This window comes from Anolis carolinensis, chromosome 1 (assembly GCF_035594765.1).
Source record: "Anolis carolinensis isolate JA03-04 chromosome 1, rAnoCar3.1.pri, whole genome shotgun sequence".
Lineage (NCBI taxonomy): Eukaryota > Metazoa > Chordata > Lepidosauria > Squamata > Dactyloidae > Anolis > Anolis carolinensis.
This window is the reverse complement of record NC_085841.1, coordinates 235899072-235921443: the sequence shown is the minus strand read 5'-3', so window position 1 is coordinate 235921443 and position 22372 is coordinate 235899072. Positions and strand designations below refer to the sequence as shown.

The following is a 22372-nucleotide window of genomic DNA, read 5'->3' as shown; positions in this document are numbered from 1 at the left end:
GAGCTTCTGAACTTGCTGTCCGAAAGGTCGGCGGTGAGGTCTTGCTGTTAGCCCCAGCTTCTGCCAACCTAGCAGTTCGAAAACATGCAAATGTGGGTAGATCAATAGGTATCGCTCTGGCTGGAAGGTAACAGCGCTCCATGCAGTCATGCCAGCCACATTACCTTGGAAGTGTCTATGGACAACCCCGACTCTTTGGCTAGAAATGGAGATAAGCACCAACCCCCAGAATCGGATATGACTGGACTTGATGTCAGGGGAAAACATTTACCTTTTTATGGCTTACTACTCTCAAGCAAGAGGTGTTTGTGGTGTCGGACATGTGGAGCTCTTTTTGTGTGTTGGCTGTAATATCTGTTCCTTGCTATCACCAGTTATTACTTTTATTCCATGCATTTTTTAGCTGCCTTTCTAGGCCACAGTTTTCCTGCTTCTTTTGCATAGTTCCAGGGTTACTCAAGCCATGTTGGTGCTCCTTAAAGGCGATACTTGTTTAGTTTCTGTATTGTCTGGCTCCTAGTGGTGTTCTTGACTCTCTGACTCAGTAACACAACCTTACTTCTCCCCTACAATCGAGGCTACATAAAACGTGGCTGTGGATTGCTTGTGGCCTCACAAGCATACCAGTCTTTCCTCCTCTTTTGACTCAAAAAGGATCCTTATGCTTCTAATATGGCATAGGATGGGATTTTACCACATTTGTTCCCTCTCTCCAGACTTGCAGGTCCAAGGTATACCTTGCTTTTTTTTGGTGGTCTTGGATGATAGGAGTGGCTGTGTCCCCTGTGTATGAAATTCAGCTCCTGTACCCTAGTGAGGCAGCCCTGCCTCAGACATGCACACACAAACCCCCCTTTGACTTCCCAGAAGGACAGCTGCCCTCCAGCCAGATTTCTGACATACCAGTGGAACAATCCCTTCTCTCTCTCTCTTCTGCTGCCAACTCGGCACCATTTCCTTTCCTGTTGTGTATATCCGCCTCATTCTCTCCCCCCCACTCCCACCCCACTCCTCCCCAAAATCTCAGGGCTGCTACTCCCTTCCTGAGGTGTAACCCTTGGTCTGAGCAGGCCAGAGCTCATGTTTCATGGGATTCTGGTGTTTGTTTGCCTTGCCATTGTTTCGGGGAAAGCAATTGCCCTGCTTCTGTGTCCCATCCCCCTGCAAAAAAGCCTGTTCTGTGGCTGATAATGGTAAATCTGTAAACATACCCGATCACTGAATTTTGAATAGCAGCAGGACTCCCATCAACAAGCGCAGCCAGCATCCTGAATACAGAAGGAAGGGTGAGGCAGAAATCTAGAGCAAAGACACAAAATGACTAGGGATTTGCATTCTCAATGTAATGCCGCTTGAATGTGGAAGAGTTTGCACACTTTTTGTGGTATGTTAGTTAGGCCTAACAACATTTTTTAGCAGCTTTGTTTTGGTTTTGCCCAGACTAAAAGATTTCTTTTCCTCACCTACCATTTGGAAATAAACCCTAAAGTCAGTACCTTCTCAGCTACTTTCCTAAGCATGGTAAGGTATTCATCTTCATTAAGGAATTGTGTTGAACTGTCCTTGAGGCTTGCTAAGGTCTTGATTGCATTGATCTTGATGCTTCCTTGCCCAGTGATCTCATGTCTTCCGGTCATTCTCTCCAGCAGTATAAATTTTAGCCCTTCCTTTCCCTTGCCACCCCCCTCCCCTTATCTCTGCGTTCTTATCTTCTTCTCCTGGTCGCTTAGCTTTCCCCTTATATGGACAGGTAAGGCAGTCATGGGTATAAGCTGGGATACTAGTAATGTGCAAGTGTTCTGCCTGATTAGGTGTGTAATCTTCATCCCTTGAGGGTTCGGGGGTTGGCTGTAAGTAGGATGGGGAGCCAGACGAGCCTCTTGAAGAGATCAGAACAACTCGCTAAACCAGTCTGGTGTATGTGACACATACTGTTGGGCGAAGCTTTACCTTTCTGCCTTGGGCCAGTTCTACTTGGGTGTGGGACACACCCTGCTTTGGCTCAAGCCTTTTCTTTCCCTTTTTTTTTCTTTTGCTGAAGGCTTGCTGGCTAACAGGAAGAAAAGAGAGGCAGCCTTTTGGAAAGGGTTATGTCTTCCTGCAAAGGTCTGTAGTGCACTTAACGTTCTTCCTTGTGCAGGAGGAACTTGCTGCTCTAGGGAGTGGCAAAATGTTCAAAGTCCACACAACGCCGTGAACAAAGCTATCAAAGTGGATTTCCCACCTCTTCCTCATTTGGCAAATGAAGGCATCTTTCCAGTTAGAGTAAGAATCAGTGTGTGCATATTGAGAGTACATATTGGGGTAAGAGACATGTGAATGAAATACAAATTAGTAGGAAGGAACTTTTTCTTTGTGGCTCTCAAAAATGCTGATGTCTTTCTTTTCTTCAAAGCACTTGAATATTTTCCATTTGTTTCCTGACCTCTCCTTTATACTGCATTTTTGTAGAGAAGGGTGTGAGTATCCTCACAGCCACCAGACTGCTTGCTAAACTGAACAGATGTTGTTAACTGAAATGCTATCTATAGTCTACATTATATTGCTATGAAGTACATATTCTGCACCTAGACTAGGTGCATTCAGCAGTTTTTAAAACATTTCAGCTAAAGTACATAGAAACTATACACAAAAGGATATTTCCTTCCACTGGTTAAGTGTGAAGCTAAACACTGAAGTCTAGTTTGTATTGCTATGTGCCTTCACACTTTTGCTCTTCCCCATAACAATACATTACTCTTTTTAAAAGAATAATTTATTACATAATCACAGAATACATACAGACCCACCTTAAGCAAGAGATAGGCACCTGCCAGCCACTTTGGCTATAGATGTTCCGTAATCTACAACAGAATCTTGACTACCTTGATTAAAAACATTTCCTCACTATGTGGCTTTAGAACAAGTCTTGAAACATCTTTGTAACTGTAGGTACAGCTGGTAGTTTCGAAGATGGCTTCTCTGCCCAAAGCCTGTATCTTTGAAGGAGGTGCACCTTGGCAAGAGGATGTAGGGCCAGAATCAATGAATGGGTGAAGACTCTCTGGCCTGTGCTTGCCCAACAACAGCAGGAGGGAATATATGAGTGTGAAGCAAGGTTTCAACTGAAGTAAGTCTGAAAGGAAGTATTGAGTCATAAAGGAATATAGGGGCAGAGAAGGGTAGGTAGTTCAGTGAAAAAAACAGTGGGCATGCTGTTGGAGGCAGAAGGCCCACTTTGATATGTGGCAGCACCGATGTGGGGTTTGATATGGTACCCCTCAGTGCAGCTGCTATTTTCTTGTACAATGAACATGGTGGCAATCATTTGCACACAGAGATAATTAAGTGTACATTTTTTTAACAAAGTACAGAGATAACTTTCAGAGTATAGCAAGGCTAGGGCGCTTAAGGTCCCTTTACATATTTACAGTTTCCATACTCCACAACTAGCACTTTTCTTGGCTGAGGATTGCAGGACTTGTAGCTCAACACATTTGAATTGTGTCAGGCTGTCTACTCTTAAAGTGCACAATTGAAAGCTAGGAAAGAGGAGAAAGTGTAGGAGATCACACAGCACTGCTTGTCATGTTGTTCCAAACTATCTTATTCTCACTTTCTTGGAGTGACATTGAGGACAGTCTGCACTTCAGTTGCTTTGAATGCAAAAGATTCCCCATTCAGCCCCTCTCCCTAGAATATCTGGGAAAGCCCCACTTGCGAGAAACCCCAAAGAATTGCTACCAGTCAGTGTGAAAAAAATTGTGGAAGGTGACTCAGTCATTTCATTTTGATCTAGGGCAGCTTCTTATATTCAGTTTTCTTTGCATCTGAAGCTGAAGATGCATATATGCACTGCACTCCTGCAGTGCATTCAGAGGTCATGCATAGTTAATATGATCTTTTGTGCATGATTGTAAACAGAGCAGGATCCCTGAACACAAGGAGTCTAAACTCTATCCCCAAGTTGTGATGGTCATGTCAAGCTGATGACAACTACATTTATACTCATTTCTTCATTTCAGAATCTTGGAACCTCTTTCCCAAATACTTCCAGTTGTGGTTTGAACTGTTACTGATTGAACTTTAATGTGAATTATATATATAAAAAAAGGTTCATCAATATGCTGATGACTTAATGCAGTATGTGAAAGAGCTGTTACTTTATTACTCTGCTTTAGAATAGAGAAGAACGAAAACTGAAAAAGTATTTCAAGTACAGTAGAATCTCACTTATCCAACATTCGCTTATCCAACATTCTGGATTATCCAACACAGTCTGCCTCCCTCCCAGATCCACAGTTGTTTCTCTAGCCAGTAAGGACTGAACTTTTTACCTATCTAATTTCCAACAATGTTGTTTCTGTAAGTTCATTTTATGCAATTCTATCTTTATTTGTAGTCAATTTGTTAGTAGCCAATGTTTTTGTAGTCAATATTTTCAATACATTGCGATGTTTTGGTGCTAAATTCGTAAATATAATAATTACTAAATAACATTACCATGTATTGAACTGCTTTTTCTGTCGATTTGTTGTGATGTTTTGGTGCTTAATTTGTAAAATCATTACGTAATTTGATGTTTAATAGGTGTTTCCTTAATCCCTCCTTATTATCCAACATTTTCACTTATCCAATGTTCTGCCGGCCCGTTTATGTTGGATAAGTGAGACTCTACTGTAGTATATACTTGTTTTCCCCAATCCAGTGTCCTTAATGTGTGTTGGACTGCAACTCCCTTCATCCCCTCAGCCAGTATGGCTAAGCTGGCTGTTATGATGGCAGCTGTAGTCAAACTAGGTTGTGGAAGGTTGTGTAGCTGAAGGCTAGCCCACAAAAGTTAGTAAAAATGTTCACAGAATGTAATGCTTATTTGGGGAGTACTTTGAAGACACTGATATCCTTCCTTTGTAGCCAAGTATTGATTTTTACGTCAAACTTTAACATGAGGCAGGAGGGCTTGCAGGGGTTGCTGCCAGTTGCCTAATGCTTGGATATCAGGGGAGATAATCTCAGGAATGCATAATGGAATAGAAGGCTGCAATAAATGCTGTTGTTTTACCAAACTTTTGGCAGTTGGAAATCTGGGAGCAAGCTTTTTTTGCATGTGCACTGTTTTATTCTTTTCTGTGACTGCATTTTTTGTAAACCTTCAGGGAAGCATTTATTATCTTTAGTGTGTTCGTGTGATAAATATTGCCCCTTCCTCATGGACTCCCAATTATATATTCTTAAAGAGAATTTGCTGAAGTTTTTGAAACATCATTTGAAAATCTGGTTTATTATTTTCAGTGGTGAGCTTACTAGGGTGATTTCCTTGTTAAAACGCACTGTGTAAATTAAACAGAATGCAGATCTTTTTGTAGGAGCATTTTTCCGTAGATGATGGAGATTAGAGACCCTTATGGGCATACTGTGTGGATTTAATAGCTCTGCAAAACTATCTGGATCAGTATAGCACAATATCTAGTGGGATATTGGTCTGTGAGATAGAGAGATTTTGCAGTTCAGGAAGTCGTCGTTAATAGCAAGTGTGTTTCTTAGAACTGCTAACAAACCCTCATGTGGTCTCCAGATGGGGTTGACAGGAAAACTAGGCTGGGGACTTGTCCTAAATATCTGTCTACTGCTGTAATAAATGTGGCTAATCCATGTTTTTGGAGTATGGCACACAATTTATCTTGTTTCTGCTTCCTTTGCGGCTCTCTGCTCTAAGGAGAATTTACTTAGGGCTATACATACTTCAGCTTTTGGAATCTGTTTTGTTTTTGTTTTTCTAGAACCCAGAGATTCATCAACTGGAGTTGGATGTGAAAAGAATCGGTTCCTACAACAAGACTTACTTTAAGTAGTACCCAAACTAAACTAAATTTGCAATCCTTCCATAGAGAAATTTGTTCTTGGTCAGTCCAAGTTTTCTTTCTTTTAGCAGAATAATTTAGTGTGATATAGGAATGACTTTGCTACTCCCAATGTTAAATAGCTGGGAGTTGGAAATCCTTGGTGATATGCTGCAAATGAGCCATGGATTTATAGTGGGCTGGAATCTACTTCCTGCTCACTGCTAAACTAGAAATTTGATAGTACTGTAGTATGAACTAGAGTCTGAGAAGTCCCTTAATTTTACATGAGAAACCTTAGGCAGATCCCTGTATTTTGTCCCCAGACCTTAATCTGTATGTGAGCTATAGTTGCAGTGACATCACATTCTCAGATTGTTTTAAGAATTTCTGAAGCATAGCTAAATAATTTGCATTGCTTGCTTTTGAATTTGATGGATAAAAATGGAATTTGGTGTCTTTATGATGAAGGGCTGGAGAGATGCCCCATTTCTGGTCAGATGTAGAAGGGAAAGTGTTCCTTTGCCTTTTGTCTGTCACTCTTAGCTTGGAAACTGGTAAATGTAACTGTTTTGTGTTTTGAATCATCCCAGTTGTGCTGCACCCTGCATGTAATATTAAGGTCTGTTATTTAAACATTTCTCAAACATGGCTGCTTTTCCTACAGAGAAGCAACTATGTGGATCTGGTTTGGGAGGTGCTTTGTGTGTCATCTACCTGGGTCATGTTTGCACCCCAATGTGCTGTTTATCATATGGGACCTCCATGAATAGCCATGGAAATGCAGTTTGATAACAGCACTTTTCTTTCCCCCCAAAATGAAGTTCATTGTGTTTAAAACAACAGGTTTAAAGTTTTTGTTGTTTGACCTTGATATACTGGATAAGGAAAGAGAGGACAAGGTGTTTAGAAGAAGTAGCAAATCTAATTCTTACTTTGGAACATGTAGCTAATTTATAGGGATGGGCTGGGGCAACAAAAAAGTGTGTCTGGGTTTCTTTTGGCATCACGGTTAGAGAATCTCCCTATCGGGGCTTGAGCTGATATGCCAAATCTTTGACTCCTCTATGTTTCCTCCTCTAACACTTTCACGGCAAATGTATACTAATTATTAATACCAAATTCATTAAAGTAAATACTGTTATGTACCAGTGTAGTGTAGTGGTTTGAGTGTTGGACTATGACTGTGGAGGACAGGGTTCAAATCCTCACTTTGCCATAGGAATCCACTGAGTGATCTTGGATAAATCACATATTCATAGACTCAGCTCTGATTAATACTTGGATGGGCAACCACCAACAAATATGAAGTGCTTTAGGTTATTCTATAGAAGAAGGAACTCGCAGAGTCATCTTTTGAGTATTCATTGCCTAAAAAAAAAAGTAAAGGGTAAAAGTTTTCCCCTGACATTAAGTCCAGTCGTGTCTGACTCTGGGGATTGGTGCTCATCTCCATTTCTAATCTGAAGAGCCGGCATTGTCCGTAGACACTTCCAGGATCATGTGGCTGGCATGACTGCACTTCCAAGGTCAGGTGGCTGCTCCAATTAATCTATTGATCTACTCACATTTGCATATTTTCGAACTGCTAGGTTGACAGAAGCTGCGGCTAACAGCAGGTGCTCACTCCGCTCCCCAGATTCGAACCTGTGACCTTTCGGTCTGCAAGTTCAGCAGCTCAGCACTTTAACACGCTGTGCCACCAAAACACTATGGAATTCACGGGGTCTTGATAACCTGACAGGTAACTTGAAGGCAGATATATACAGACACAAAGTGGTAGTTCACGAGATTTCATCATCACTATGTGAATTATCGAAAACTGATAAAACATAAAACATTTATTTGCTTAAATTTCTTCAATTCCTTTTAATGTAAATAGGCAAAAACTAGGAATTTAATAAAAAGGGTGTAATAGAAGAATAAAATGTTATATTAACTGTGTATTGTTACAAACAATTCTTGAGCAGACCATTAAGCAGACAGGCTGTGAGTACTTAGAAAGGAATGCTGTGATTACTAAAAGTCAGCATGGGTTTCTCAAAAACAAGTCTGGATTTGTAACTGCACCAAACCCAAAGAGTATTCATCAGTGTTCCTCTATCTTGGAAAGAACTGGCTAGTAGGGTGCCTCAGGGCTAGGTCTTGGGCTCATTTCTGTTTATATATTTATTAATTATTTGGACAATTGAATAGAGAGCATACTTACTACATTTGCAGATAATACCCTAGAGGACATGATTAGAATAGATTGGATCACTGGGCAGAAATTAACAGAACCATTTTCAACAAACATAAGTGCCAGATACTGCATTTAAGGAAAAAAAATTAAAGGCACAAATATAGGATGAGTGACACCTGGCTTGGTAAAAGTATACGGTAAAAGGAACTAGGGGTCTTAGTAGACCACAAGCCTGTTTGTTCATTATTTTTATCTATCCTGTTTCCCCCAAGACTGGGACTCAATGGGGCTCTCGAAAACACCAATGCAATGCTGGACTGCATCAACTGAAGTATCGTGCCCAGATTAAAGGATGTAATAGTACCATTGTCTTCAATTTCAGTTAGACCTCATCTGGAATAGTGTGCCCTGTTCTAGGCACCACAATTCAAAAAGGATGTTGACAAACTGGAAGGATTCAGAGGAGGGCAGCCAAGGTGGTAATGGCTCTGAAAACAATGTCCAGTTAAGGAGCAGGTTAGGGAACTGTGAATGTTTAACTTGGAGGAGAAAAGACAGGGAGACATGATAGCCATTTTTAAATATGTGAAGGGATGCCATGTTGAACATGAAGCGAGCTTGTTTTCAACTGCTCCAGAGACAGTGGATAAATTTGCAAGAAAGGAGATGCCACCTGAACATTAGGAAGAAGTTCCTCTCTGTAATAGCTGTTCCACAGCGGAATAAACTGCATCGAAGAGTGGTGGTTTCTCCTTCTTTGGAGAAGGTTGGATGACTATCTCTTGAGATTACTTTGACAGCTTTTCTCTATGGCAGAAGTTGGACTTGTGTAGTCCTCTCCAGTCCTAAAATGCTACGATTCTGTAATTGTAATATTTAAAAAAGTTTTTATTTTAAAGTCAGAGTCGGATTCAGTTATGTTCTGATTTCACCCAAAATTGCTTATGACTCCAGTTCCACAGCCCTGCTTGTAATAACACACAAATTGTGTTTTCCTAAATACATGCAGGAACTGCAAAATATGACTCCTACTTTTCTCTGACAAGCAAATAAAATGCCGTAGAACTCCTGGAAAACTTATTAGATTGGCAGATTCCTGAATTGCTTCAAATTGCCATATAATAATCACTGCTGGTTGTACTTGTTGGCATGCCAGATATTCACAAGTAAGCTCTAGTAATGAAGTTCAGACTTAAAAGAACTCTTCATATTTAGTGACATGGAACTCATAGGAAGACAGCGGGCTCTTCGATGGCTTACTCAATATGTACTGAGACGCAATCACATTTCACCAGAAAGTTTAGAGAGAAGGCTTTTGAGATTGTTCTGACCTCATCTTGCCATGTGTGTACTCTGTTCACCAGCTGTTACACCAGGAGTGCTTTTGTCTCCTTAGAGACTTCACCCATAGAAATGTTTTTAAATTTGTGCATTCACCCATGCTGGAAAAATACAATCATACGCTTTTCAGGGAGGAATTCAGTGAAATACTGCCCTTTCCTTGCTTTATAGTCCACAGAGCTTTTGTATTGAAGTGTACCTGACTGAACGTGTGTAGAGTTGAGCTGTGCTTTATATGCTTAGTTAGAAATTGTCCAAGTTGGTAAGAATCACATCTATCTCTACCTCTGCCCTTGACCCCATCAGTTACTGGAAGGCCATCCTCAAGATCCTCCCTGTCTTGAAAAGAAAAAAAAAACACCAACAAATCTGTAGATTAGAAAGAGTTTAGGACCTGTGAGCTTTTGGCTCATGAAGGTACCTGAAGCTCTTTAGGTGGAATGGGGTCATATTTTTGAATACCTCAGCATAGAGGTGGGCATCTTCTGTGGACTGGGTGGGCTATATTGTCTCCCATGAGTCATCTCCTGTCTAGCCATGCAAACTTTACACTGCTAATTTTGGGAACAGTGGAGCAGAGGGTGAAGATCCATGGGGCTGCAAAAAGTATTTGAGGGGCACACGTTATCCATTCTTGCACGATTGAAATGCAAAACATGGCCTTGGAATCTGGATCTGTGCAGAAACATGAAAATAAGGCTACAAGAACAGATTTGTAAGCCTACCAGTGGCAGAGAGAGACCCCACATAAGGTTCTGGACTACAACTCCCATAGGCCGAGCCATTGTGGCCAGTGCTTAGGCGCTGTAGGAGTTGCAGTCCCAAATACCTGGAGGGCAACAGGCTGCCTATCTGTTGTTAATGTGTGATGCAGCTGATCTGAAATTACCTATTGCAAGGCACATGTGCCTTTCTTGGCATCAATTATAAAAGCTCCAGTCGGCTGTCTTAAATTCTTCATGACAAGCGGCAGAGTATTGCGTAAGTAGGCTTGCCTGTTGAAAGCCTGCTTGTTTTTCCATTTTTAAATGGCAGAGTGGGCTTCAAGGTGCTGCTCCTTTTATCTCTCTAGCTCAGAGTCCCAGCTCAGATAATTTCAAGATACCCAGAGGGATCTGGGCTTGCTCTCTGCCTTTGATCCTGGGAGTCCAGTGTGGCGTCTTCAGCACAGGTTAGAACATGATTTGTCCGGGTGTGTTAGAGCTGGAGCATGACAGTCTTGCATACAAATTCTATAGTTCTCGGTTGGGCGATGTGAAATCCAGAATATAGAAGAGAGATTTGAGGGAGTTTGCATAGGGATTTGTATATGCACAAATGGCTGTAGTCACATTCATTTGTGATGGCCACTAGCAATATTTTCTACTGGGGCTAGTTGTGTCGATTGCTATAGTCATTCCTCCACATTTGTGGTTTTGACTTAGGGTTTTGATTATTCACAGATGTATTAAGTTCTCTCTAGAAATCTCTGTGACTCTGTGGCCAACATACTGGAGGACCTAAAGATTTCTAGAGAACATTTCCCTAGGAATTTCTAGGTCCTCCAATGAGATTCTGTGCTCAACTTTCAGCGGAAAGTGTTTTCTCTAGTTTTAAAAAAATCACAATGTTTTTGTGATTTTTCACTTTCATGACAGGACTGACTATAATTGCTATGACTCTGTTAACCATTGGAAGATTGTGTGTATTTCAAATGCCAGGGATAAACAAGATCTTCCTTAGTCTAGTTTGGACATACGTAGCCAACTCCTTAACAATAATAGTAGGCATTATCTGATCCAGCAGGACCAATCTCATCTAAGGATTGTGCTACCTTTCTGAAGTGCAAACTGGATTTGACCAGTTTCTGGCATTAAAAACGCAATGGCAAGAAAGGAGGAAGGTTGTTTCTTCCTGCCCTGTATTCAGTAATGATGGCCTTCTCCTAGGGGTGGTTATATGAAAACATACACTAGTTGAAAGGCTTAAAAGGCTATTTGAGTTTGTGGCTAGAAACCATGGCAATTTCCACCCTTGCAGCTTGCTGTGGGCTGCCCCCTCTGTTGCTACACTCTCAAAGTTTGATAGCAAAATAGAAAAAACTTTTAACACAAACAGGAAAAATTAGTTGCAGAGAGGTTTTGCAATTGGCCACAGAGTTTTGCAACAAACAAAGTCCCATTAAATCAGATTCAGGGACCCTAGAGATTGAGAAGAATGGCTTGGGGCAGTTCAGTCCCAGAGTCTGTGTGTTGCCCAACCATGTTATGCATTCTAGGTGAGTTGAGCTCTGTATTAGAATTTTTGACACTACTTTCTTAAACAGATTACCTTGGGCTGGGCTTTTAAGGGACATCACACCTGGTTGTGGTGTTGGAGAATGGCAGTTTGACACTTTCCTGTATCATAGAGGACTTTCTATATTGTGTGATGATGTGGCTTTCTTGCCAAGATTGGTTCAGGGGGATTTTTGCCTTTGTCTTCCTCTGAGGCTTAGTGTGACTTGTGCAAGGCTAGCCAGTGGGTTTCCTTTGCCAAATGGGGCTTTGCACTCTGGTTTCCAGAGTTGTAGTTCAATGCGCAGATCATTGCACCATGCCGGTTCTCGCTAATTAGAGATTTTACTATTTTAGATATTATACAAGTGATGTGAATATGCAATCACATTGACAAGTCCTGTCCTTTAGCCAAAGGTGAATTCTCAGCTACCTTCCTTGTTTAGATAAAGGTAAATGTTTTCCCCTGACATTGTCTAGTCGTGTCCAACTCTGAGGGGTGGTGCTCATCTCCATTTCTAAGCCGAAGAGCTTCAAGGTCATGTGGCTGGCATGACTGCATGAAGTGCTGTTACCTTCCCGCCAGAGCTGTACCTATTGATCTACTCACATTTGCATATTTTTGAACTGCTAGGTTGGCAGAAGCTGGGGCTAACAGCGGGACAAACCCCTCTCTCCAGATTTGAACCGCTGACCTTTTGGTCAGCAAGTTCAGCAGCTCAGCTGCTTAACCCGCTGCACCATCAGGGGCTCCCAACCTTCCTGATTTAGTCATCAGGAAAGAAACAATACTACCTGGAGAGTATTGCAAAAAGCAAAAAACAAACTTTAAATGTTGGTTTATTGGAGGGATTTTCAGGAAATCTTGGAGCCCTTGGAAGAAATATCCATAGATAGTAGTAGTGTAGGGTGCTTAAAAATAATACGGACAGTCCTCGATTTACAAATATCTGACTTACAAATGACTCATAGTTGAGAACAGGGTTGAGATGATAAGAAGTGAGAGAAATCTACCCCTAGGAAGGGAAATTCACTCCTGTAAACATTAACATGGGGGAAAGGTGTCTCCACTGAAGCTTTCACACCATTCCTTGTTTGTACAACAAGCCAAATTTTTCAAAATCCAATTATCATAGAGACAGAAATGAGGTAAATTTTCTGAACTGGGGCACAGACAGCAAAACAAACACCACAGCGGTGTTAATACTGGTGTTACACTCAAAAATGTACTTGTTCCGACTTACATATAAATTCAACTGAAGAACAAACCTACAGAACCTGTCTTGTTTGTAACATGGAGACTGCTTGTAGTTGGGATTAAGGGCTAAGTGTTTTTGGACTGTGGCTAACAGCAACCCATGGCAGCCTGGGCACTGGCCCAAGAATGATCTGAATTGGAGTCTACCAGTAAGGTCCCTTAGGCTTAGTTTTTATAGGATTCAGGCTTTCTTCTTTTATTGTACAGGCAGCCCTAGTCACAATGGTTCTAGCGTGTGAGTGGAAGGGTTCCTTCACTTTTTAGGAGTTTTCTGATTCAGTAGAGGAATCCCTGCTGGTAGAAGCGTGAGGTAGAAAGTATTACAGTGTTTTCTTCCCCCCTCCCTTTGATTCCCTGTGTCTCCTAGGATCTCCTTAAGCGGGTTGAAAACTTTTAGAATAGTAGAGGAAATGGTGCCATAGATAGAAGGATGGGCTGGATGAAATTCTTCCTTGTGCTGTGAGATGTATTTGGGTAAACCTCCTTGGAGAGGATTATTCGTTTTTGGAGAGGGTGCTGGGAGGGTGGATGCTGCTCAGCTGTCTCCTCATTTGTATTGCACACACGTGCCATCTAGAAGCAGAAAAGCAAGGCTCTATTGCAGGAGTGAAAATCAGGAAGGCAGCTAGCTCTCTCTCAATGCTATTAGATTGCAACTTCCAATAACCTTAGCCAGTCAGTGGTGAAGAACACTGGGAGTTGCAATCTATTTACATCTGTATGGTTGTTGAATTCCTGCTATATTGCACGAACATTATTCTCACCGCACTTGAGAAAGCAAAGTTGTTAGTGTCAGTTCTCTTTATTTTTGGGGATGTAGTGCTCCAGTAAGCAGTGTCTAGCTCTACGCAGTAGAATTAATGCAGTTTTGACACCATTTTAACTGCCATAGCTTAGTACTATGGAATTCTGGGATTTGTAGTTTGTTGTGATATTAGCACTGCGACAGAGATGGCTAAAGACCTGGTAAAACTATAATCCCATGCCATAGCATTGAGGCATTGCAGTTAAAATGGTGTTGGACTTCATTGATTATACAGCGTAGATGCACCCTGAGTCTCCTCACCCTCTTTTTAAAGGAAGAAGGTGACACAGTAGCACAGGCTGTATTCAGTCTCCGTTAATGCAATAGCTAATAATCATATATATCAAAGCAGGCTTATAGGAAATAAAAAGCAGCTTTCTAATGTGAATTTAGTGTCCGGCACCCTGCTCCCAGAGTAGAGTATATTGTCTGTGAGTTGAATCCTAGAGGCCTATTTTGAGATAGGGATAAGGGTGGGGTCCTGCATTTGGTGGAGTTTGCCCCATGTTGGTCAGTGGGAGGGACGCAGCTATTCTGCCAGGAGCAACCCTGGCCTTTCTCTCAGAAAGTATTTTTTTGCTCATTGCGTGCAAAATGTGTTCCTCTGCTGGAATGGGAGGATGTGGTTCTACCAGTGGCCTGGCATTGCCGGCCTTAAATGCCAGTGGCTGCAGCTTTGCTTTGGACGTTTAGTCAGTGAGGTGCTCCGGGGTGTGGGAGAGCCCTGACTGTGCAACAATGCAGCGTCATTGGTTTGGGTTGCACAATTCATTACTGCTGATGGATCTTCCTCAGAAGCCCTAGAAAAGAAAGATTAGGCAGTGGGTCTTGCCACTTCCAGAGCTTGGGTACATCCTTGTTACAGATCTAGGCAGATATGTTTCCTTAAAAAACAGAGGAAGATTGCAGGGTGGAGGCCGTCAGATGGCAGAGCATGTGGCCATCTAAAGCAAACTAACAATCTCTTCTGGGTCAAAGTCCTCCTGGTGCCAAGGTGTCTGAACTGAAGTTGAAAAAAGTTCAGTTGACAAGTAATCCGTTATTTGAACATGTGACTAAAATATGACACTATGATGTGTCTTATTGTTGCAGTCCAAAGTTGCAATGCCTCTAACGCATGAAATAATGGAAACCATGGAGCATAGAAGCTAAGAGTAGAGTCACTTCTTGCTTTGATTCTATGGTCCTGTTTGTTATTCTTATGTTTCATGTCCTATCAAACAAAACATTTTTAATTATTTTTCTTTGATCTGGGTAGTTATGAAGTTCCGGGGCCATATTTCAGTTTGACCAAGTGCTTTGAGGCACACACTTTTGAAAAGGTATTTGAAGCACTTTTTAAAAAGTTAATATAGAAGAAACTCTTGAGTCCAAAACCTCATTTCTCTGATTTCCATCCAGTCCAAAAATTGAGCAAAAATGTGACAATGTTTGGGCCTGTATTGCTACTTTTTTTCAGCTGAGAGGAATGGGAGGGAAAGGGGCTTTAAAATTAGTTGAAATTAAAAATTCTTCATAAAACAATATTGAAATCATTCCAACTTATATTTATTTCCACTTTTATGTGTAAACTAGGCATCGGTGCACATAAATTGACTTTAATACTATGTGGACTATTGATGAACTAAAAGGGGATTTAACTAATTACCCTGTTGTTCAGTTTCATTGACTATAATACGTTTCATTGACTCCAGCACGTTTAGCAGTCTGCTGAAGAGATTTGGCAAGAAGCCATACATGGTGTTTTTCTTTTTTTAAAAAACCATGCAGGTCTCTGGGGATCTAAAAAACCCTCCACATGTTGTGTGTGCGCGTGCGTATGTGTGTCTATGCATGCAGGGGTGCATGTGACCTCTAGGATCCATTGTTGTTCCATAGACATCTTATCAGTATTTTTAATTTGCATCAGCAGATGATCGCTAGGAAGGTATGCTGTGTGTGTGTTCGTGCTTTTGTCCTGCTTACATAATCATGGCATCTAATTAGTGGAACAAAAGAGTCTCTAGGATTTGTACCTGGCAAGGTTGGAATCATTCTTCATGATCATCCTCTGGAAGAATGTGACTCAGGGAACAAATCTCTAACAAGGAGAAAAAAAACACTCTGCGTGTATTGGAGACTTCAGAGTAACCCACAACAGCTCTCTCCTAAAGTCTCCTCCAGCCAACTTTTCAGTCTTGGGGTGGGTCTTGGCACATGTGTGTTTTCAGGTGGGGATTACTAACTGAAAGACTCCTCAGTGAAAGCTGTGGGTTGAGTATGTTGGATTACTTCAGAACGGGACATCGTGTTCCAGATAATGGTCATGGGATTCAGCTGGATTTCTTTCCCTTGCTTTGTTATTTCTGTGTTCTTCAAAGATATTTCCTCTCCTCCAGTGGTTATGCCTATGGCCTTTCACTTGTAGGGGATGGTGTGTCACCAGCACCGTGGGAAAGTGGGTTGAGACGCTATCTGTCTTGGAGGCCTGACTAGTCCAAGCACGTCATTCCTGTCTTGGTTTTGTGTTTTTCCTTTCGCTAAATTTTAAAAAAAACTTTCAGCATGTTTTGGCAAGTTTTTATCTTAGGGTGGGATGTAAGTGCTAGAGGGAGCAACCCCTCTTGACTCTATCGTCTACCTGGGAAATGTGAATACTTGAAAGGCCTACTGAATTAGGAACTTTTGAGGGGAGATTGTACATTTCCCACTTGCATTGTAAGCCTAATCTTGTAAAATTCCAGAATGACACCTATCCACTAAAATAATAAAACAATGGATTCAAATATGGTAAGTTCCTGTGGGAGCTGGCATGGTATAGTGGTTTGAGTATGGGACTGTGACTTTGAAGAGCAGAGTTGAAGTCTATTCATCCATGGAAACTCATTGGGTGATCTTGGGCAAGTTGCCCTCTCAACCTCAGATGGGGGGCCAAGGTAACCTCCCTCAGGACAAATTATGCCAAGGAAATCTTGTGGCACAGATCAGAAATGACTTGAAGGCACCCAGCAACAAAGGTATTGTAGAGCCTTGAAATATTTTTCAGATTCTTTTCTGTGAAAACAGAATAGCAAGTCCTGTTCTTGGAAAAGAGGCTCAGCCTCACAAAGCAGCCAGTGCTGCATGACAGCACTCTTATTTCCATCAAGCCCAAAAATTGGGCAAAATTGTGCCAGGGTTTGGGCCGGCATTGCTTAGTTTTCTCCAACTGAGAGGAATGGGAGAGAACGGGACAAATCAAAGTGCAGGTGAAGGGAGAAAGGGACCTTGCCTTGCCTTGTCTTTGCTGAAGGGGAAGGAAGAGCTAATTCCATCTCTGTTTCTTGGTCAGCATTGATTTGCCGATAAATGAAAACCAAACAGTAACAGAGCTAATGGCATCCAGTAAGTGAAGGCTTTCAAAATATGTGTGGTGGTTAGTCTTGCATTCATGCTGAATTTGAGTGTGTATGTAGAGTTTCTGTTTTGGAATTTCCCTTCTCTCTTCCCATGACCTCTTACTGGTTAATGAGTTTACTAGAGTTTTGTAGATGTGTTGCAAAACTGTACTAAATCTTGCATCCCCTTCTGAACAAACAGTGGAGATTCTATGGTCTTTCAAAAAACAAATACTGTTTTGAATATAATTCCTTCCTCACTTGCCCCCCTTTGCTGTCTGCCTTTTTAAACTCACACTTGTATTTTTTTATCTCCTCTCTGCTGTTTCTGCAGCCTTTTCTCTCCTGCTTCCTTGCTGTTGGTGGCTGGGCTGTTTCTCCCATGATTTTCTGCACTTAGACCAAGCTGTGCCTTAGCCAATCAGTTCAGACCGGCCTTCTTCCTCCACAGGTGTGTATAATACGGAAAAATCCGTCTTTAAATGTCCTGTTGTTCTCTGTCAGTCTGGGTGGTGGTTTCTATTGCCTCTTGACTAACCATCTCAACATGTTTGGAATTCCTCCTGTGGTAAGGGGAACAGGAATTCCAGGCACAGTGGAGAGGGGAGAGGGGGATATGCAAATATGGGTCTCCGTTTCTAGCTTCCTCAAATCCACCACTTTTATATTTGTGTATGTGTGGGGATTTTATTAAAACAAACCAGTTCCATCAATTCAATATAAAGGGGTTGTTTCTCAAGATGCTTCTGTTGAACATAATGCTAATGCCTTGTTATTAATGTACATTGGCATCAGCCCTAGATCTAATGAGGAGAATTGCAAAATTGCTTTCTCTCCTCGCCTATCTTATTCACTTTATTAGGATTGCTGACAAACCCATCAGGGATTTATAGCCCAACACCTGTGGTTTTAGATTGATTTTAAAACGAAGAAGGAAAGATTACTAGGCAGAGAAATAAGGAATATGTCGGACTGTAAAATAAATTCAAGTGCTACTCTATCCCACTTTAAATTCCCAAATACACTTAATGTACTTCTGCATTGCTTCTTTCTCTGGGCAATACATAATGAGAATTTAAAAATATAACTGTAAAATTGAACAAATGAAATAAATATAAAAGTCACATATAAGTAGATGCACAGCCAAGAAAATGACTATATTGGACCAACTAGATAAGATCAAAAACCAGTGGTGAATTGTAAATATGTATTACTGGGAAGAATATAAACATCCTCATGTGGCAAATCTTTAATGTATGCACATAACAACATGTTGTTGTAGCTTCCAACCACATGTGTTTGTGTTTAAAATAAGATGTTTGGTTAGTTAAACACCACACCTTTCTCTTTCCCTGGATAGGCACTTCACTTTGCTACTTGATACAAGCACCGCTTTTGTGGACCCAAGTAACTTCTCATCCTCAAATAACATGTCCTTATAGAGGTAGAGAGTGTTGCACTCTGACAGGAAGTGCATATGAACTAAGATGACATTCAACTTCGTGTTTAGGAGACAAGGCCTCGGCTCTAGACAGGCCAGTCAGATTTGGAAGTGCTGATTCAGGAGAATTTAGAAAGTGCAGCCAGTTTGTGCTAGACACATAAATGGCATACATTGAAGATGAGGTAGCCTCCTATAAAGTCTGCTGTACTACACATTGTGAAATAAGGATTAACCAGTAATTGTTCTGTATCTTACAACAAAGGTTACTTTGACCAGACTTGCTTACAAGAAGAATTTCTATGCTAGAGATGTAGTCCAAACTGCTGCTTCAAGGCAGATAATCCCACTCTCATCGATTACATACTAAAATGGCAGTGAGAATTAGAAAATTTCTTAATGAATCCAGTAGCTACTATCTCCTGTTTTTTGTGTTCTTTTACATAAGATAGTAGGATTCGAAAATATTTTTCATTCCAGAAGGTCATCCACATAATTTGAATATAGGTATTATTAGATTAATTGTTCAGAACCTTAGTTCAGAGGAAGTAGAGAAGTCCTTAGCATGCCTGAGATGAAATGATTGCTTGAGCCCCCAGTGTGGGTGGGTGATAAAATGCTTGGTATTTAAAATTAAGGGAATAGATTATTTCACCATGTAGATGGGAATACCATGGGTCTCTTCTGCCCAGCGTTTGCCCCCAAAGTGGAGAAGAGCCTGCCAAAAAAACCAAAAAACCACATTGTTGGAAGAGTTATTGATACCTTGCTCAGCATACCCCTTTTTCCGTTGTTGAAGGAGAACCCTTGTGAATAAGATTTTTCTTTCTTAAACATACTGCTTGCTGTATTTAAATCAGTTAGCATGTTGCAGTTGTTGCTTTGAGAGGCTGGTGGCCTTGTTTTTTCCCCTGATCTGTTGATTTGGTGAGGTTGGGGGATTAGGTATAATTGGGCTTTACGTTTAAAAAACACCTCTTTCTTTTCCCTGACCTAAGATCTTTCTCTCTCTCTCTCTCTCTTTCTCTCTCTCTCCCACTTTCTTCCCAAATTGTGTATGAAGTGAGGGGTTCCTCTGCCCCTCAACAACACCTTTCTTTGTGACGTCCTTTCCCACAAACCCTGTGGCGTCTCCCTGCCTTGCGCCCACTTCTCCCCCACGTGGGGCCTTCACAACCATGGATGACTCGGAAGTGGAGTCGACCGCCAGCATACTGGCCTCCGTCAAAGAGCAGGAGGCCCAGTTTGAGAAGCTGACACGGGCGCTGGAGGAAGAGCGGCGCCACGTCTCTGCGCAGCTGGAGCGCGTGCGTGTCTCCCCACAGGATGCCAGCCAGACCATGGCCAACGGCACCCTCACCCGCCGGCACCAGGTAAAAACGCCTCAGGTGAGGTGGGCAAGCCGGATACTTGTCTTCCTCCGATTAAATGGTGCCCGCCGGAGTGCCGCTGCCTTGTATGGCTGCTGTCAGAAATGAATATATGGAGCAGCTTAGTCCAAGGACCTCCTATTTTCTGTACACTGAATATCTGAGTGCTTGACAAAGTGTTCTTGGCTGCCCATTCGTTCACTGGCCCAATGCAGCTGTTTTGTTTAAGACTGTTGCGAGAGGCTAAATAACACATGCTTGAACTGGGATGGGCAACATCCAGCTCCAACAGCCATCGAAATTCAGCAATAATGCCCAAAGAGGAGAGGAAATGCTTCTCAGGCTTCTTCTCCAGAAACAAAGAAGATTTTCTATGCTTTCAGATAGCATGGCGCTATGGCACTCGATGGCACTCTGCCATAGAAACCTGTGCAGCCACCACATCTTAGTGGCAGTGCAGCTTGCAGTAGCTTTTAGGGTTCAGTGGATATATGATAATCCTTGGTTTGGGGCAATTTTATAATTCCTTGCTCAACATATATTTAGAGATCTTGTTGAATGTGTTATTACGGTACACCTGAGAGCTCAAAGCTAATTTTTGTGTGAAGGGAGTGCAGCAGGAAAATGGAGCTAAGCCATCGCAAGCCACTGCTTGAGTATTTTGCTGTGTGGAGATTATTCTGCATTTTAAAAAATGGTCCTGATTTTTTTTTCAAGCTGCTGTCTGCCAGTTCCGTACACAAACTGCTGTATTAGCTCAAACAGCAATTGAAGTCTCCTTCTTCAAGCGGTTTGTCATCTATTTGGCAAGAAAAGATCTTTTAAAAAAGATGAGGCAGACAAAATAACTAATAAACTGAAGAGAAGGCCAGACAATAAAATGAAGCCATCCTTGTTCATAACAGTAATACCTGTCTTAGGCTTCGATAGTAAAATGTCCTCAAGTGTGGCTGCCAGCTTTTAAATCTGCAGGCAAACAGGAATGAAGTATGACAAAGGAAATATCTCAGTAAGCTGTAGGCGGAACCTCAGATGACTTCTAGTAAGCTTTTAGGACAAGCTCATATTTCTTTTCCCTTTCTGTTTGGTTTCTGCTGCCTGTTTCTTTTCTTACTCTTTAGCGTAAAAGATACAGGTAAGAAAACAGGCAATATCAGAGTGTAAGAATAGTTGTTTTAAGTTTAAACGTAGAATGTGCATGCTATTGTGTGAGTCTGTTCAGATCAGGAATTCAGAATTCCTGATCCACTAGAGATGGAAACTAGGACATGTGAAGGAAGAATGCATCCAAATAGACATGGAAATGTCAATACATTTAAGTGCTTCACTGCAAAGACTCTGCATTTAGTTCCTTTTAACCAAGGATGGGCAAAGTTCTGACTTGGGGTCACACATTTTTGCCGCTCTGGATGTCTCCAGATTTCCAGGACTGTTTCTTTTCTGCCCCTGTGAAAGGGCGAATTATCTCTCCTGGAGGCCAACAAGGAATGCACTGGGGGTTGGGGTCTGTTTCTGGTTCTTAGCCTATCTGTGTAGCCACCAGATGCTTTCTGGGGCATTAAATTATTGCCCTGGACTAAGTGATCCTCTGCAGCTGCTCATCCCTGCTTTTTAGTTTGCGTGGTAATATATCTGCTCAGATGTCTCACCCTAGAACTGTGAAGTGGACATTTCCTTCATTCTCTGGATTGTGTCTTTGGATGCCCTCCTCTGAGCTTAAATCAACTATTGTAGTGAGAAGCTAATGTGCCTTGGTGCTGTAGGGTTGCATAGGATCTCTGAGTCATTTCTGGAATGTGCCATTTTGTTCCTACTAGGCTTTGGAGGGTCCTTAGGAGAACCTGTATATGCTTTTTAAGAAGGTCAGAGCAGTACAAAACTCATAGGAGCTGTGTACACCTGGCAGCCATTATGTACCATACCACCTTGGTATGTTCACTATGGTTCTGGACAAACTCTGTGCCTAGCTTCTCAAGTGTATAATGAACCAACCATTTCTATGATCCCTGTGCTCTTGCTCGTGGTGGGATGTTTTGACTAGTTGAGCAACCAACAGTGGATTCTTGAGCTTTAACCTGTTGTTTCTTGCAGAACGGCCGTTTTTTGGGCAATGCTGACTTGGAAAGGCAGAAATTCTCAGAACTGAAACTCAACGGACCACAGGTAAAAGGAAGAGACAAAAGGCTCCCCTTTAGCCAGGAACTTTAGCTTTCTTAAGTGGTGGTGGTGCTGCTAATTCTTGTTTGAATTGATATAATCCAAGTGTGGTTGATTGGATTATTCTGCTGATGTTGTGACCTGTTCTGAGAAGTCATTATAATAGGAATGGAGCCATGTGACCCTTGAAATGTTGTTGCATATGAACTCACAGCATTCCTCACCACTGGCTGTGCTGTTTGGAGTGTTGGGACTTGTAGTCTAATAGCATCTACAGAACCCATCAGAACTAGACAAAAGTGTTTCCTCCAGATGCTTTAACCGTATCTCTCAACATTGCCAATGACCAGTGCTTATGGAGTTGGAATCTAAAACATCTAGAGGTATA

At 41.7% G+C, this 22372-nt stretch overlaps 1 protein-coding gene across 15 annotated transcripts in view; it reads left to right on the top strand.

The window, feature by feature from the left end:
• The window catches only part of ctnnd1 (catenin delta 1), a 76658-nt gene that overhangs the window by 21884 nt on the left and 32402 nt on the right, over positions 1 to 22372 (top strand). For 7 of the 15 annotated variants that reach the window (XM_062967154.1, XM_062967151.1, XM_062967153.1 and 4 more), the window contains exons 2-4: positions 17351 to 17467; positions 19521 to 19830; positions 21919 to 21990. The exons of 1 other annotated variant lie outside the window; for it this stretch is intronic. In XM_062967154.1, coding sequence (XP_062823224.1) covers positions 19636 to 19830; positions 21919 to 21990 — 267 coding nt within the window. In that variant the 5' untranslated portion in view covers positions 17351 to 17467; positions 19521 to 19635. The remainder of the gene's footprint in view (positions 1 to 17350; positions 17468 to 19520; positions 19831 to 21918; positions 21991 to 22372) is intronic. 7 more of the 15 variants (XM_062967159.1, XM_062967156.1, XM_062967160.1 and 4 more) reach the window with 2 other exon arrangements.